The sequence below is a fragment of the Cyanistes caeruleus genome, chromosome 4 (genome assembly GCF_971803275.1).
Source record: "Cyanistes caeruleus chromosome 4, bCyaCae1.hap1.1, whole genome shotgun sequence".
In the NCBI taxonomy this organism is placed as follows: domain Eukaryota; kingdom Metazoa; phylum Chordata; class Aves; order Passeriformes; family Paridae; genus Cyanistes; species Cyanistes caeruleus.
The window spans coordinates 36,594,564-36,611,108 of NC_141704.1; the positions used below are offsets into that span (position 1 = coordinate 36,594,564).

Here is a 16,545-nt window from a genome sequence, read left to right on the forward strand (position 1 = left end):
ACTGTGCAAGAAACTGAATGCAGTTATCTCAAAAAGGTACTTACCATTTATTGTTTCATAGCTACAGCTGAAGTGTAAACAATGTTTTGAGAAACATTTCCATTAGTAGATGCCAGGAAAACCAGAAATATTTACTGGTTTTAAGTCACTAGGTATCATAAATGAAGAAAAGAGTTGTATAAAACTAGACAGCTCTGACACAGGATGGTGATAAGCTTTGTGGGAAAGCATTTAAGTTTCCTTTTGACTCAAAGGTTTTAAATTTTTTGTATCTTTGGAAAACTATATGAGGCTAATCTTCTTGTAAAGCAATTGTCTTGAATGGCAAGGCTCTTCTTACATAAATGATAGTTCATAATGACCACATATTCCAATCCTATGGCCAGCCACATTTATAGGTTCCTACATGGAATCCCATCAGAATAACATAAAGTAGACTTCCCTGCACCTGCCTATATATGACAGAGAAGTTACTGAAAACTGTTTTTAAAATACTGGCTTTAAGGGAGCAAGAAGTCAAAAAGACTAGCTGGCAAGTAGATGTATGAAAAGATATAACAATTATTTACCTTCAGTGAGTTTTAGTTATTGACACCTAATCCTATAAATTGTTAACATTCACTACACTTTTTTTTTAAGGGATGGAATTTTCCACACCACTCAACTGGTTAAGTTGTCCAGTTCTCACTGAAGAGTGACAAAGCTTCCTCATTTTTGTTCAGCTAAGTGGAACTTATGCCATCAAAGCCTATAATTAAGGATTTGATCCTCCTTAAAGAAATCCATACACATCAGACTACATTCTCAAATATACATTTAAGTCTTGGATACCCCTATCTCATTTTTATACAACTCTTCTACTAATAACTTCTTGATAAATCAGAGGGTTCACAAGAATACTACCATAGCCATAAAGGACGCATGTTGTGGCACTTTTATGATTGCGAATGTGATAAGTATCGTGAATTACAGCCTGATTTTATGTTTTTAATTACTCTGAGCACTTCAAAGTCCTCCCATTCATTAGGCACCAGTGATTTTTCTCCTCCAGTCACACCAACAAATCTTAAATTCTAATTAGGATTATTAAAAAACACCTTAAAACAAAGAAAAACCAAAACAAGTGAAAACACACCCCAAAGCAATGAACAAAACCCTGTGATAACAATCACAGGAGATTAAATTCTGTAGTTTCTTATTTTAAAGTACACCATAGTTTCAATTTTTCATTTGACTAATTACTAATAATTAAATCCTAAGAAAAATACTTGCTTAAAAATCTGAGTCTTTTGTCTAATACTTTATTTCCAAGAGATGTACTGGGTTGTCTATCTGAATCCAGATATAGCTAAAGTGACCTCTTGTCGCCAAAGAATTCCAGAGCAGAGCCGGCTCCATCCCAAGCTTCAGTGAAGCTCTGTTTCCCTTTTACTTGCACCCTCTACGAACCTCACTCCCAGACACACTCCCCTCTATTTCCTCCCATGCCCATTTCTGTATTGAAGAGTTTTGATTTCTTTTGTTTGTTAATAAACAAGAAATAACAATGGAAATGTGTCAATGGAGACAATCTCTTCACATCCTTCCAGGAAAAGGGCACTTTCAGCTGACAGGTCTCTTTTAGAGGACCTGTCAATATTTTCCACATCTTTTCTTCACAAGAAAGACATTTTTTCCCCACAAAATGCCAGTATTCTACTCTGTTTTCTACAAAGATCATGGGGCTGGAGCATTATTCCCACGATAACTCCCTGAGAAGCAGGCTTATTTAGTTTAGTACAGATTTTCCCAGAGAATAATGAAATCTTCAGCAAATAACAAGAACTATTGCTCAAAGCTGAAAAAAGCTGTGCAGTGACTGAGAAAAAGTGGTTTCTTGGCAATAATTGGTCACATCATGAAAATCTGCTTTCATTTTGGTACCTCTAGACCAAATACTTTTCAAAGACTCCAGCTGTTCTGGAAAGGAAGAATTTTCTGCAGTGATACACACCCTTTTTTCTGCTGTATAATCCTCACAATCACTAAAGCATACATAGACTAAAGTCTACACATACAACGAGAACACCGAAGATTAGAGAAATCCTTATTTCCAATTGTTTCTTCCCATTTTTCACTATTCAATCCCATCTTTCATTATTTCACTATTTGCTTTTTCAAGTAAATTTGACTCCTGCACAGCTGGTTAACATGTTTTGTTGACAGAAGTCATATTAGCATAAGTTAGGAAGTTGGTTAAAAAAACAACACCCACACCACAGACACATGTAACCACAACACAGACAGCTCAGATGAGTGGACCAAAGTTACTCTGCAAAGTTTTATCAGTTAAAAGAATAGTATTTGATTTTACTGACATCACCTGGGGTATTTGCGCAACATCAGCAAACGAAGACGATCTTTAGCCTCCTCAATGTTAAGTGGTGGTCTTTGTGAAAGAGTGGACTCATGTTCCAACCTACTACAGAGATTCTGAAGTTTTATGAGGAGCCCTGCTTTGTCCTGTTTCCCAACAGAGATCCAGTGAACTCCTCCTGGAAAGTAATCTATGAAGAAAAGCAATATTAATCATGCCACACATTTTAAATAATTTAAAATATTTAATAGCAATTTACAGTAGTAAGTCAGCATTAATTAAAACACAAACCTGTAAAGTCTGTTGGAAGCCATCCTTACAACACTACTGTTAACACCAGAAGGTGGTTCTAAAAGACCATTCTTATTTATTTTTAAAGGAACAGACTCTACAGGACAAAAACCCACAGAAATTTCACACCATCACTGATGCTATCATCCCTCCTTTCTACACATCCTCCTTCCTGTCCCTCCAAAGCCCCTTCTGCATCCATCTTCCTGCTAGTCTGACCTACCATTTACATTCTTAACCGTGTAGTGCCGCAGGAGTTCAAGAGTCTGGCGTGTAAAAATAATCCTGAAACAGTGATCAAGAAGATATCTAAAAGAGTCAGCTGTAGCAGAGGATGCTATAGTGTCTATCCCTACATCATTTTTTTCTTTAATACCAAGTCCTACTTTCTCCTCCTAGTGTCCTATTCAAGGAAAAATAAGTAAAATAGAAAAAATGCCATTAAACAGTTGCATCTATGACCTACTTTAAGCTAAGGCAATATTAATCACCCACAAATGCCTGCCACTATTAAAATATATGCAAAAGTTAGAACAAGGTATTTTTTTTAACTCACATAGCAAGGAGAGGTGTCTGAGGACCTTACAGCAATGCTCAAAAGGAATATAACTAGATGTATTATTTTGCATTAACAGAAATAACAATTTCAAGTTAATTAAGAATGCATCTACTCTCATAAACCAAAGCAGATTCTAAGGTGAAAAGGTTTTCAAAACCTTTCTCTACAAACTAATAGAACTCTTAGTGGTCCTAGACCACTAAATGGTTATGAAAGTTGTATGTTGCAAGAAAATACTTCAGAATCACCTAAGAAATATAGAAATCCAAACCACTTTCAAGGTGACACATGATATTGCACCATACATGTCCAATATGTGTATTCACATATGTATATATCACCTATAGTGATTTTTATAAAAATACAGATGCTTTCCTGAAAGTACCTTCCAAGAGCTGAGGATCCCTTAAAGCTTCTGCTGTCAAAACAGTCTTCCCACAGCCTGCCATTCCATAAACTGTGACCCAGCCTGGATCACTTCCCAAGCAGTACAGTTTCTTTTTAATAGCATCTACGAGCTTTGGTCGAGTGACAAACACAACTGGTCTCTGTGGCACACCCCCTTCGCAGAGAATGGTCTTCACTAAAGTTAAGAACAAGAAACATCAAAATAAAACGTGAGTTCTAAATGTGATGCCTCTTCAAACCCAACCAAACAGTTTTCCACCCAAATTAACTAGTGGGCTCCCTCCCCACCTCATGTTCCATAAAAATGCCCTAAAACCTGCTGGACTCAAAATATCAAATACTAAAAAAATACTGCTTTTCAGAAATAAATTACTTAGCATGTAACTAGCCCCCTATCTAAAACAGTGTTCAAATTAATAACAACTGCATGAGGAAAGCTTGTTACATTAATCCCTAGAAGTGAAAAGAGAATTAACATCTCCCATGGAAACTGTGGCAAACACAGGAGCTCAACATTACCCAACAATCAAGTCCCTTTCTCAGCCAGAAGTCACCACACAGTGGATGCAGCAGAAAAGAAAGGATGCTGTGTAAAGCCTTTCCTAGGCAGTTCACAGCACAGCACTGGGAACCAAGCAAGACTTCCATTGATTTAAGCTGAGATAGCACAACTTGAAAGTGGTAAAGCATGACAGGAAAGGAAATGTGCACCTCATCTGCCCACTTTGTGGCCATATGGAGTGACATAACTGACAAACTTTGATTATCTAAGATAGCCTTGAACTCTACATGCCTTTGACACTTACCTGTAGAGTGCCAGTAAACATGGCAGTTAGTAGGTTCTGCCCATTAGAAACTACAAATTTATTTCATCAATAAAGGTCATCAGTCAAAGGTAATACTGAAGACAACACAGGTAAAAGTCATGGACCTTATATAGGCTACTAACAGATCTGGTGGAAAGAATTAAGTAACTTTATAATTAGATCAACTTATCAGTGATCTAATTATATCAGTGATCAGCTAGATCAATGTAGGTTGAGAGATTCCAGATCACTCTTAAATATCAGAATTTTGGAGGCTACAAGTTTTAATACACACAAATGAGAGTCTTCCTTTCACTTACAAAAAAAATGTTACAAACTAGAGAAAACCGTGAGAGCACCAGGTATCCTGTTTTTAAAATAAGCATTATTTAATATGAACACTTTCAAGATGACCTGTAACAGATGTAACTGTGGTAACTCTCCAGGCCATATTAAGTAGATGACATAGAGACATAGTTATGCCACTACCAAAACAAACAAATGCACCAACTGCTCCTTTTTCATTGGAACAGGTATTACCCATAGGCACTTTCTAAGGAATGAAAAGCTTGTGTTCTCACTCAAGCACGGGGATTGCTGTAGTTACACTGACCGTAAGAAGTCATTCCATCCATTGAACTCTTTCTGTTACCAGATGAGACAGCAGGGATGCCATCCTGGAGAAGTGCAGCAAGATCTCTGTACCCTTCATGGAGCAGTGCATTATAAAAGGATCTATATGAATTATTATCTTTTGTAAGAATAATGTTTATTAGCATAGCTGCTCGCTCCTTCTGTGTATTCTAGAAAAAAAATTAGAACAGGTATTATTCAGAAATAAGAAACCTCAGAAATCATTTCACCTATCACTCTGTAAATTATAGACTATTTATAGCTATAGAAATAGCCTTTAACTTACCAAGCCCTTATAAGAGCAACAAAAATTGTGTGCTAGGCATATACTTTAGAATTTGACAAATCCAGGAATTAGATAGTCAGAAATTACTATTTTTAAAAAGCATGGTAAAATATGTGAGCAGACCAGGAAGAGGAATAGCAGTGAGAGATAATTGTACCTGCTGCTTCACTCTCTCCTCCTCCTGTAACGTTAGCACTTCATCAGCAATCATATGATCCATGATATAAGAAGTCTTGATGTCATTTTCCAGTGCTTGACGATTCATCAGCAAATAGTTTCTACTTTTGACATCCATATTTCTTCAGCCTGAAAAAGAACAGGGAGAGGGAAGTCAGACTGGGAACATAACTTACAAGTGTGAGGAAATAAGTTTTCAAACAGCTTATAAATTTTGGTGTTAAATCAGAAAGAGTAGCAAAGCACCTGCTAATTCTGAAAAAAACAAATTATTTTCCCCATTCCTATGAATTTATGTTTATGAACACTTTCAGAACTAAAAACCAAAGACTACAAGCTTCTCATCTACTAGCAACTTGCCAAATGTCTGTATTAAAAGGTCTTCTCCCCACTCACTGCATTCCTCAAGTTTTTTAAGTTCTTGGATCATGTGACTGGGACAAGAGGATGAGAAAGAGGACTGGTCTCATTGCACAGGACAAACGCATTGTTGTCTCCAAGTCCAAGGCTCCATAAAAGGACACTTGGATCTTGACATATGATGGAAGACGGAGCACCCAACACTGCCACTGACTGCTCTGTACCTTCCCTTATCAGCATTTAGACACGCAACTTTAAACTTGCATTCTTCCTCCATATCATAAAAAAACAAATGTCTAAAGAAAACAGAAGGTAAAAGCTATTGACTACGGCGTAAAAGCTTCCTAGAACTGATCAACGACTCCGAGAGTCCCAAACGATCAAAACTCTCTCCGATGACATTCCGGCCAGGAGAGCTCCATAAACAAGTCCAAACTCCTCCACAGAGCACCAATACAGGTGCCTGCTGAGGCGTTCACCTTTTCCGGCACTCTCTCCTCCATGAGCTGGGTGTACAGCAGATGTACAGCAGCTGCCTTTGGATCAGCCCGTGATGGAGCACCTCTTCCGCCGTGCTGACAGAATTTCCTATTTTCACTGAAAATTACGTAGTTAGGAAAGCCTTCCACCCTACCGCGGAGGAAAGGGGACGCTAAAGCTCCTCGGGCGAAAAACGGATAATAATAGTAATAACACTGCTACTCGCGAAGCAAACACAAAAGAAATCGCTCCACGAACACCAAAACAAAGGGCTAACTCACACCGTGCCGCTGCTGGCAGCCGCGAACCACACAGCAACCGAGGCGCTCAGACCGCCCGCCGCTGACCCGTACCCAGCCCCGGCGGAGCCCCGGGCGCTCCGCTCCGCTCCGCTCTGTCGCTGGGTGTCCGCCACACCGCTCGCCCCGCGGGCAGCGCGGAGCCCCCGGCAGCCGCCGGGCCCCGAGCCCCTGCCGGGCCCCGAGCCCCTGCCGAGCCCCGAGACGCAGCCGATGCCCCGCGGCTCCCGGGCAGGCGGCGCCGGCGGCGCTTCCTCCTTCCGGGCCTGGGCGGGGAAGGCCCGGCCCGGCCCGCTCGCCGCCCGGCCCGCCGCCGCCCAACAAAGCCCGGCACTGCCTCCGCGCCGGCGCGGAGCCGCCGAGCCCCGGCTGTGCGTGCCGGCACCTCTGCCCGTCCGTCTGTCTGTCTGTCTGTCTGTCCGCTGTCTGCCCGCGGCGGGCGGGCCCGGACGTGGCCGGGCGGCGATGCGCCAGCTGCGGCTAAGGGAGGGGCCCCGGGGCCTGTAAACGTGGAGCCTGCGGGGCTGGGCGGCCTCACCCGCCTCCGGCCCCCAGCTGAGGCCGGAGGAGCGACGGCGGGTACGGAGCAGGGGCCGCAGGGAGGGGGGGACGGGGCACCGGGACTGCCAGGGCTGGGGGCATCCTGCAGGGCTGGCCCGGGGACTAGGGCTCGCCGGGAACCCGGGGGACGGAGGGGGCAGTCGGTCACTTTGGGGGGAGCCGAGGGGATGTGGGTCACTTTGGGGGGAGCCGAGGGGATGTGGGTCACTTTGGGGGGAGCCGAGGGGATGTGGGTCACTTCGGGGGCAGCGGAGAGAGCAGTCCTTTACTTTTGGGGAGCGGCCCCAGCGCGGCCGGGGGTCCGGAAGGGTCTCTGGGGAGCTGCGGCTCATCCCCTGCTACCGCAGCGGGCTGCGCGCTGAAGCCGTCCTTTCAAAGCAGAGCTTTCCTTTTCTCTCAAACTCTTTTCCAACTACTATTCAGAGCTTTTTTTTTTTTTTTTTTTACCCAAAGATGTTTTAAAAGCTTCAAAATGTTGTTTTTTGGGTTTTTTTTCTGCTTTGGTGGCTTTTCTTTTTGTCTGGGTTTTGTTGTTTTGGGTTTTTTGGAAATGAAAACTTTCTTTCCTCCATACTTCAGTAAGCTCTGAGCATGCTTCCTAGTACTGTGGCTCAAACAGCTCTAAGCTACCTGCATGACAGATAAGATTTTAAACAAAGCCTTTCACCCTCGTGTCTCTGTAAATATCTCCAAATAGAAATAATTTTGATATTATTTTTTATTATTTTTAATAATGATATTATTATTTCATTATTAATGGCAGTGCTGCAAAGTGATCCAAAAAAACCAGCACAACAGTTTGGTCTCAAATTAAGCTAAAGCCACTCCGCCAAGGATCAAGTCCATTTTGAGCAATATGGTAGAAGATTTTAGGCTTGAAATCTACACTCTGTACTTCACTTGGTTGATTAAAATATGAGCTGGAGATTCATATTGGTTCAATCCATTCTGACCTTAACTTTATCCAGAGGAAGTTACAGTTTTTCTTTTTTTCTTTTTTTCTTGAGGCATGATTTCATTTATCTTCTGAGTTTTTCTATCATTTTTTATCTTTTTGTTAACTGACATTGGTGGTTTTACAGATGACATGAAATCATTAAAACTGAACTATTTCTAAATTAAAGCTTGATTTGCAATTTTATTTTTTAAATTGAAACATTTACTTTCCCCTTTTAGTGTGGTGTAAGTAATAATTCTTTTTTAAATCTACAGGTAAAACTCGAGTTCATCAGCGAAATTGCTGATGAACTTGGGACAGCCATCGGCTACAAAAAGAAGTATACTTTTAATCCTCTTAATTTTCAATACATATTTAAAATAGCTTATTCTACAGCAGACAAAATATTTCTGGAAAGGTGAAATTAGCTTAAGCTTGGAAAGTCAGTTCAGTTAGAAAAAATAATGAAACAGTGCTCTGTAATATAGAAAGCATTATGATACTTTACAAAAGTTCACATAACTAGGAAGCATAGTGAACACTGAAAGAAACATTTTTGAGGGTGTTTTTGTGTACTTAGAGTTTATATTTGAGGATGTTTGAAAGTAAGAATTAAAAAATAATCCTTTCTGGGATTTTTTTCTAGCTCTCTCCTTTGCTTCTGCTTTTTAAAACCACAAAATGTCTGAAGTTAAGCCAAGGAAAAAAGGGATGTCTTCATCCAAGACCAGTGAAGGGTCACAGAAGGTTGAGAGGCACAGTAATTATGGGAAGCTGGCAAGTCCCAGAACCAGCAATAATCACAGTTCCTTTTGGATGGACTCAAGGACGAGTCTGAGTATCATTTCCCTTGCTGTTTGCCTGGTGCTGAGCTGGTAGGTAACTCTCTTGAGAGGATTTTAGTATTTTTCTTTTGTATTCTGTGGGTGTATGATTTACATGTTAACAGAGTGCATGGGACAAGAGTCTATAGAAACTTGTTAAAGCCCAAAGGATTAAGGAGAGAGCAGCAGTGTTCACAAGCATGGAAACATTGGCATGCAGTGAGTTAATACTGAAGCTCCATCTGTTACATCATGTTGAAGGTGCCTTGCTCAGGAATTCTAAATACCTGCTTTGGAGACTACATCTACTAAAAAGCAACTTTGTCTGAAAGTAAGTGCTTGCTTGGCAGGTAATAAATAATTGGACAGAAGAAATGAAATAGAGTTTTCTGTAAATAATTTGCTCAGCAGTGTAATAAAACCATTCATCAGGTGAAGTCTTTAAGTAAAGGTCAAATACCTTTGTTAAAGATGTTTTAAAATATCTTAGCAGCATCAGTGCCTTAATTACCTTTGCATGCAGTGTAAAAGCAAAGACATCTATGGATGCTCCCTTGTAGTCATACCTCTTTTGGAAGATAACTCCAGTTATCAAGACAGATAAATTTCATTTTTTTTTTTTTTTCTGTCATGTGTTGATCTGTGAACACAAATACCTCCAGTAACAATTTGCTGTGAATCAGGTCCTGGAATACTTAATATATGCTAATTAAAAAGTTATGCTTTCTGTTTATTTACTTGAAATTTGCAGGTTTCTATTTCAGCAGTCAGGTCAATTTGCTGATCTGGAAAGAAAGTATAATTTTTTACATCAAGAAGCTGAAAAAATCCTGGATGTGGGAAATAAAGTAAACTTAATTTCTGAAAAGGTAATGATTAACATCTTAATTGGATAATCTTTGGTGAACATTTGTCATTGTTTACTTCATTGTTATGTTGTTAATTTAACTGACTGTTTTAAATAAGTTTTCATAATGTGTTTTACTTGCCTGTGAATAGGCCTTTAGAGACTTTCATACAAAGCATGTCAATCCATGCCATTGTTCCAGTAGGTGAATACAGTGGTTGAATCTCAGTATTATTTTTTAGAAACTGTTTTTAAGAACTGACATATATGCACATTTCATTCCACCACTCCTCTTTCATGTGTGGTTCTAACATACATTGATGTGAAGAAAATTTACCAGCATTTTGATGTAGCACACCTGTTCTAACAATGTGAAGACATAATAAAGTGATAGATAAAAAAATACAATAGTAATGAAAAAAATATTACCACATGTGACATTATCAAGTAGAAAAGCTGTGCTGATTGCTGAATTATCCCTGATATTTAGTAATAAGTACAGATAATGATGGTAGCACAGCATGGCTCATGGCAATGACTTTGTTTCAGCACTGATCTCAGAATAATGTCATTTATACGTGATGTAATTTGGATATTTATATACACTATGCTTCAGATTGCAAAATGTTGCATGGGATTTGCTGTATTTTGGACACAAAAAAAACCAAGCATGGAAAATTGCATATAGGCCATATAAGTTCAACAATAGACATTCCTGTTTTTCCATGACTTCTTCATGCTAGGTTAATCAACAATATTTTAAAGATTAAATGCAGAAACGCACCATGGAGGAGCTTTGTAACAAGTACAGAGGCTTTTAAGGGACTTTATTTTCCCTTAATAAATGGAAATGGTTTTCTGTTCTTACTTTTTTAAAATAGACACAGACATTGTTTTGTGTTGTAAACACAGCTTGAGTCTACTGAAAGTATCCTGCAAGAAGCTGCCTCATCCATCTCTGTGATGACTGAGTTTGAGCAGGAAATACCTTCTCTTCACAACATCATAAATGATATTCAGAACAATGAACAGACTCTATCTCTAAAGATGCAGAGCATTAATGAGAAGTTCCAAAATGTTACAAATTCCTGGAGAAGAAGCCTGGATGAAATGAACACAAATGCTAGTGGTTTAAAATCTGAAGCAAAGGTCATACATACAGAAGTTACTTCCAAAATTAATGAAGTTGACCAAAGAATTAAATCCCTTTCAGAAAGAGTAAGAGATTTGGAAGACAGTACAGCCAGAAATATAAGAACACTAAAAAAGCAAGAAGATGATGAATTCTCGAGGGTTGAACAAAAGTTGAACTTGGATGCAAAGTCAGTTGAAAAGCTAGAAGAAGAACAGAATAGTCTGGTAGCCAAGGACACAGACCTGAATCAGAAACTTGCAAACTATGAACCTAAAATTGAGGAGTGCAAGACCCATTTGCCAACAATTGAAAATGCTATTCGCTCTGTTCTTAGGTTGTCAAGTGACTTGCTTGGTATGGAGAAAAAGATAGAGGACTTGAAGACACAGCTGTACACTGTGGAAAATGACATGTTGAAAACTGTTTCAGATACAGTGGTGGTGCAGAAGGCTCTTGAAGCCCTACAGTCCAAAGGCAGCTTGTTCAAAGTGCAGCATGAAATAGCTGTTCTAGAAACAGGGCCTGACTTAACAGGATCTTCTAAAGTAAAAGAAGTAACTTTGGAAAGCTTTAACTTAGAAAATGGCCAGAATGGGGATAAGTGAGTTTTGACTTTTTCATTAATGAAAAAGCACATTTTTATAAACAATGTGATTTAAGTGTATGTCAGGGATAGCTGAGATATTGTCATTGATCTAAAGAGACATTGGAACAGCCTAAAAAGTTGAGAATGAACCTCTGTTAAAGAAGGAAAGGAATATTTTCTTAAATTAAGGATTCTTTTCAGCTTATTTATTAAAATACTTTTATTAAAAATAATTTGAAGGACAGTATTTAGATTTAAGGGGAAAAGAGCTCATATTTTTAGTTTGTATTTAGTTTTCACTACTTAGTTTCTTTTGTTGTTACTTTGTGTATTGTTTTCCATAGACTTGTAACACAGTGCACAATTAATCATTTACTTCTCAGCAGAGCTAGCTGTACCTTGTTTTTAATGTATGGTACACTGTGATGGTTTGGTGCTGCAGGAAAACAGGAGTGCATTTTTAACAGCTGAAGCTTAGGTACAACACCCTTAGGGTAAACACTTAGTAAAATACCCCCTACTGAGAACTTTGTCTTGTTCTGGTATCTATAAGCAGCTGGTATTTACATAGAAGCTGGTTTGTTTTTATTTTTGGGGAGTGTTTTGGTGCTTTAGAAACAAATTTTAGCCTTTTCTTCTGTAGGATATTCTTTGTTAGGCATTACATGATACGTCTCTTATTGCTTCACATTTGACAAGAAAATAAAAAATTAAGTGTCACTGACATTGTTTCCCAAAATTTGCTGAACCAAGAGCTGCCGAAGTAATTAAAGAAATAAGTGGAGTTATGTGTCTGGGAGCAGGGAACATCCAGTTTATTCATAGACCTACTTACATGATGTAGTACTACCTGACAGCTGTTCACTGAAATATGGATCTCAGGGACAACACAAATTGTCTGCAGACTTATTGTCTTGATAATTTTGTATTTCTCAGGAAAGGAGATTGCTTAGTAGAAACAGTATGAACCCATAACACTTATGACTTCATCAGATTTAAATTATTCCGGGTTTGTACATTGATTTCTTGAGAATTCCACTGAATTCTTCACTAAAGAGGTAACACTGCCTATTCAAGAGACTATGAAACCAATGTTTCTCAATGTTATAAAGCTGTGTTGTCTTCATATTATTATTGCTTATGTATAAATTTCTGTCAGTTTACAGTCATAGTCAAAATAAAAATATATTGTAGTGAATTTCCTCATCCTGGTGCATATAATCTGATTCAAAATAAACTGTTCCTCCAGAAAGGGTACAGAGTAAATACTTTAGTGTTCCATGTCCTATTAGGAAAAACTATTATATAAATAATTTTTTAAAATACTTTTAAACACTTTTCACAAGCGTCTTCCAAGTTCTAGTGTTTCTGCTATGTATATTTTTGAGGCAGGGTGGTGAAAGTGCCAGTGGAATGACCCCTAATCTAAAGTCTTTCATCAACCTCAACCCTGCTGAAAGCTGAATATAAAGGAGGTTCAACATGAAATCCTCTTCCTTTGAGGACATTAAGTAGGAAATAAGCATGACTTTGCACAACCTAAATTCGGGTGTTTTGCTTTTGAGCAAACGGTTCTGAGCTATTAAGGAATGACCAGCAGTATGGAAGAGTTAAAAATATTTGTTCCTGTGATGATATTTTTTCTATTAGTGTCCAGAAAAGGATTAATATAAAACTAATTCTAGCCTCTTGGAATGTGTTTCAGTTTGCTTGTTTGGTGTTTTTTTTTCTCTCCAAGTTCTACCCTGACTTACCGGGGATTGAACAGGATAGTATCACTCAGATGATTTCCTTTTTTGCTCCCAAATTTGAAAACCAAGAACCAATCATAAGAAAATAAAAATAAAAGAGTGAACTAGCAAATCAAGACAAAAATCCACCAGTAGCATGAGTTTTCTTTCACTAAAATAGCTTTTATGGAGACTTAAAAATTCCTGTATATGGAAGAAGATTCCATTTGATGACTTGTGTTTTCAGAGGTTACCTTGGAAAGTCATATACCACCTTCCTGTGATTTTCTGTAGTAATAGAAGAAATACTAACATTTATTATGTATACTGAGAAGAAAAAAAATGTGATTGTGTTGTAACAGAAGTTGATTTCCTAGAGATAGGGTTTGCATTCAAATTGAATGTCAGAATAATAGGATATTTCATTTAAGTATGGCTTGAATTTTGATGTTAAGTTGTTAAGCTAGAAATATTTTTGTATCCCTCTAGTGTGAAAAGACTTGGAACTTAATGAAACAGCTGGAAGATCTTCAAACAATTTCTCACATTAAATATCTGCAGGAAGATATTTATACAATGAAAACATGGTCTAGCAGCATAATTAAAAAACAAGAAGAACTAGAGAAGAATTTAACAAGCCTTTTTCATGCAGTTTCAAGCACTGAACAGAATGCAGTTTCTATAGCAAAGAATGTAACATTGACAATTGTGACAGTAAAAACTGACATAAGACGCATTTCAGGCCTGGTCTCAGAAATGACTACACTGACGGATTCTTTACTAACACTAGAAGATAAAGTAGAAAAAGGTGAAAAGGCAACAGTAAAAAATATAAGTGACCTCCTTACCAGTAGCATCGACCGAAGTACAAACATCCAAAGCCTGGCAGCCAGTAACGCAAAAAAAATTGAGCAAATTAAGACAGCACTGTCCGAGTTAAGGAGTGATTTTAACAAGCATTCCAACAGACTTTTGAATCTTGAAGGTGACAGAGCAAAAGTTCTGAAGACAGTTACATTTGCAAATGATTTAAAACCTAAGATGTACAAAGTTAAAAAGGAGTTTGCCATCTTGGAGCCCTTAATAAATGACCTAACACTGAGAATAGGAAGATTAGTGGAGGAGGTGTTACGACGGGAGAAGGAAATTGCTTTACTGAATGAGAAACTGGCCAATCTAACAACAGTCCAAACCAAGATCAAGGATGTGAAAGATGAAATAACCAAGATTTCAGACATTAATTGATCACTGACTGGCCACTGCCTGAAGAATAGTGTTGGAGGAGTGTTAACTCCCGTCATGTGTAGTACTGAGAAGACAGACGATATTTAAAGGCTTCATTTAGAAGCACACCTAGACCAGAAATTTGTCCAATTCCTTGGAACAGGACAGGAAAAAGTCATACTTATTTCAAGGGAGAAAAAATAATGTGAACAAAAACCTTATCTCTCTGCATGTATTTTTCTGAAGGATGACAGATGCTGTATTTAATAAATTGCTTGTTTTGTACAATAAAGCAATGTTAAAGTGTAAAATTATGTTCTTACCTTAAGAGTTTGCTTTCATGAAGAAAGCAGGACCCAAGAATGACAGATCTCCAGTTTTGCTTTCCTGCTGCAAAGGAAGGGACAGAATTGTGGTTTCCAACTAAAGAAGAGGTAGCCAAACTGCAGTAGCACTTTGTCTCTATTCACACTATGATTTTTGTAAACTGGTTTATTTTTTAAGTAATATTTAACAAGGCAAATGCAGCAAACCAAGAAATACTCAATAATATTGCTGACGCCTTCCAAAATGTTTGTCACGCATTTAGATGGAATAATTTATATAAGGCTTTGTGTGAGGCTTTATACTTGTAAACCAAAATTACTGTGCAGCACTGTTCTGTCTTTAAAACAGGACACTCTATAGGGACAATGCTCTGAAAGACCTAATGCTGATGGCTTTATCCCAGTGTCACGGTGTCTGCTCAGGAATCCTAACAGTGCTAGTCATTCATTATTTCTTGGTCTAAAAAATACTATATAGTGAGCAGCAGAATGAGCAGAGAAGCTACTTACGTCCCAAAAGGCTACTGCTATGAACTATTAGGACTATTTAGGTGCTGAAGAACAACAGATTTGAGACATTTGAAAATGTAGTAGGCAGTAACAAGACAGTGGGAATGGTTTTAGCAGAGGAAGGTGGGGAGAGAGAAATGCATTAAATAGGAATAAAAATTACTATAAATATCAATTAGAAGCAATACAGCAACTCAGAAAATTCCTTTAAATGAAATGATATCAAGAAGTATAAGTATATAGTCAGGCCTTTATAACTTTTCAGTTTGCCATACCTGAACATCTTGCAACTACTAGACTCTTGATTGTATGGAGAATAAAAGCATTCCTCTCCCTCATTATTTTCATCTTCATTCAGCATTCCATGTCTTTTGGTCTGCTCCATGTTCCTGGTCTTCTGTACCTTCTTTGCTTCATTTGCCCACAGTCAACCTCCAACACTTTATTTAGTTTTCCTCTTTTTGGTATAGGTCCATTCCTACTTCCCCTTTCTTCTACCCCTTTCCAGTCCACCTGACAGATGGCAAGAATAAAACTTTTTAAAAGACAAGTTTTCCTAGAAGCATCCACAGATACTCTACCAACCCCTGTCCCTTTGCTCTTCTACACAGTTCTGAACTGGGCTCCTGAAAATGACCAAATGGTATTTGAAGGAGGCAGTAAAATTAAAGAACAGCCATGGAAAAGTATGCATTTTGTTCATATGTAATGACCTGAAGCAATGTATGTACACATGCACATACACCTTAGAGGTTAGAGGGTTACATAATAAATATATTGTGGATCACAGGCTATGGTAATTTTATTCACTTTGCTTTCAATTTTATTAATGCATCATTTGTGGTCAGTAGCCAGTAAGGAACTGGAGAGGCAGAACTGCAGAACCAGTAAGGCAACATCTACACAAGTGATGTGGAAAATACTTTCCAGCTGCACAGTTAATCTGAGCAGCCTTGACACAGCAGAGGTCTGTCTGCATGAAAAGGGTCCACTCTCTCCTTGGAAAGGAACCAGAAAACAAGCCAGGATAAACAACTGTGCATTTCACTTTCAACCTCCAAATTCTAGAACACATCTCCCAGTGAAAAGCTAAGTGTATAAAAAGCTAAAGTCCTGTGAATTCCTATTCCAAGGGATGCTAAGCATGCAAAAAATGCTACCAAGACCATTAATTTCCCTTTCCCTTTGGATGTATGCTGACTTCCTACCC

General features: G+C 38.5%; 2 protein-coding genes across 6 annotated transcripts in view; one reads left to right on the forward strand and one right to left on the reverse strand.

Annotated features, from left to right (window-relative positions):
• APAF1 (apoptotic peptidase activating factor 1) overlaps positions 1-7,133 on the reverse strand; it is a 30,893-nt gene extending 23,760 nt beyond the window's left edge. Inside the window, exons 1-5 of one of the 3 annotated variants that reach the window (XM_086885854.1) lie at positions 7,041-7,133; positions 5,497-5,645; positions 5,034-5,223; positions 3,592-3,789; positions 2,363-2,546 (exon numbers count right to left, since the gene is read on the reverse strand). In XM_086885854.1, the coding sequence (XP_086741980.1) occupies positions 2,363-2,546; positions 3,592-3,789; positions 5,034-5,223; positions 5,497-5,634 (710 nt within the window). In that variant the 5' untranslated portion in view covers positions 5,635-5,645; positions 7,041-7,133. Of the gene's footprint in view, positions 1-2,362; positions 2,547-3,591; positions 3,790-5,033; positions 5,224-5,496; positions 5,646-6,637; positions 6,821-7,040 lie in introns of those variants that run through there. The other 2 variants (XM_086885855.1, XM_086885856.1) reach the window with 2 other exon arrangements.
• Positions 7,045-14,810, forward strand: IKBIP (IKBKB interacting protein). Of its 3 annotated transcripts, XM_086885865.1 has the most exons (5): positions 7,073-7,234; positions 8,800-9,028; positions 9,729-9,846; positions 10,737-11,560; positions 13,765-14,810. In XM_086885865.1, exons 2-5 carry the CDS (start codon positions 8,835-8,837, stop codon positions 13,784-13,786), a joined length of 1,158 nt encoding a protein of 385 aa, XP_086741991.1. In that variant the 5' UTR covers positions 7,073-7,234; positions 8,800-8,834; the 3' UTR covers positions 13,787-14,810. The 3 variants fall into 3 exon arrangements, with proteins under 3 accessions (XP_086741994.1, XP_086741992.1, XP_086741991.1); XM_086885868.1 differs by lacking the exon at positions 10,737-11,560 and having other exon boundaries at positions 7,045-7,234; XM_086885866.1 differs by lacking the exon at positions 13,765-14,810 and having other exon boundaries at positions 7,065-7,234; positions 10,737-12,797.
• The last annotated feature ends 1,735 nt before the right edge of the window (positions 14,811-16,545 follow it).

What these genes read in the sequence shown, in the direction of transcription:
- IKBIP (XM_086885865.1), top strand. Translation starts at nt 8,835, where the DNA reads ATGTCTGAAGTTAAGCCAAGGAAAAAAGGGATGTCTTCATCCAAGACC. An exon ending in GTTTGCCTGGTGCTGAGCTG is followed by an intron (nt 9,029 to 9,728) that starts GTAGGTAACTCT and finishes TGAAATTTGCAG; the next exon opens with GTTTCTATTTCAGCAGTCAG. An exon ending in AATGGCCAGAATGGGGATAA is followed by an intron (nt 11,561 to 13,764) that starts GTGAGTTTTGAC and finishes GTATCCCTCTAG; the next exon opens with TGTGAAAAGACTTGGAACTT.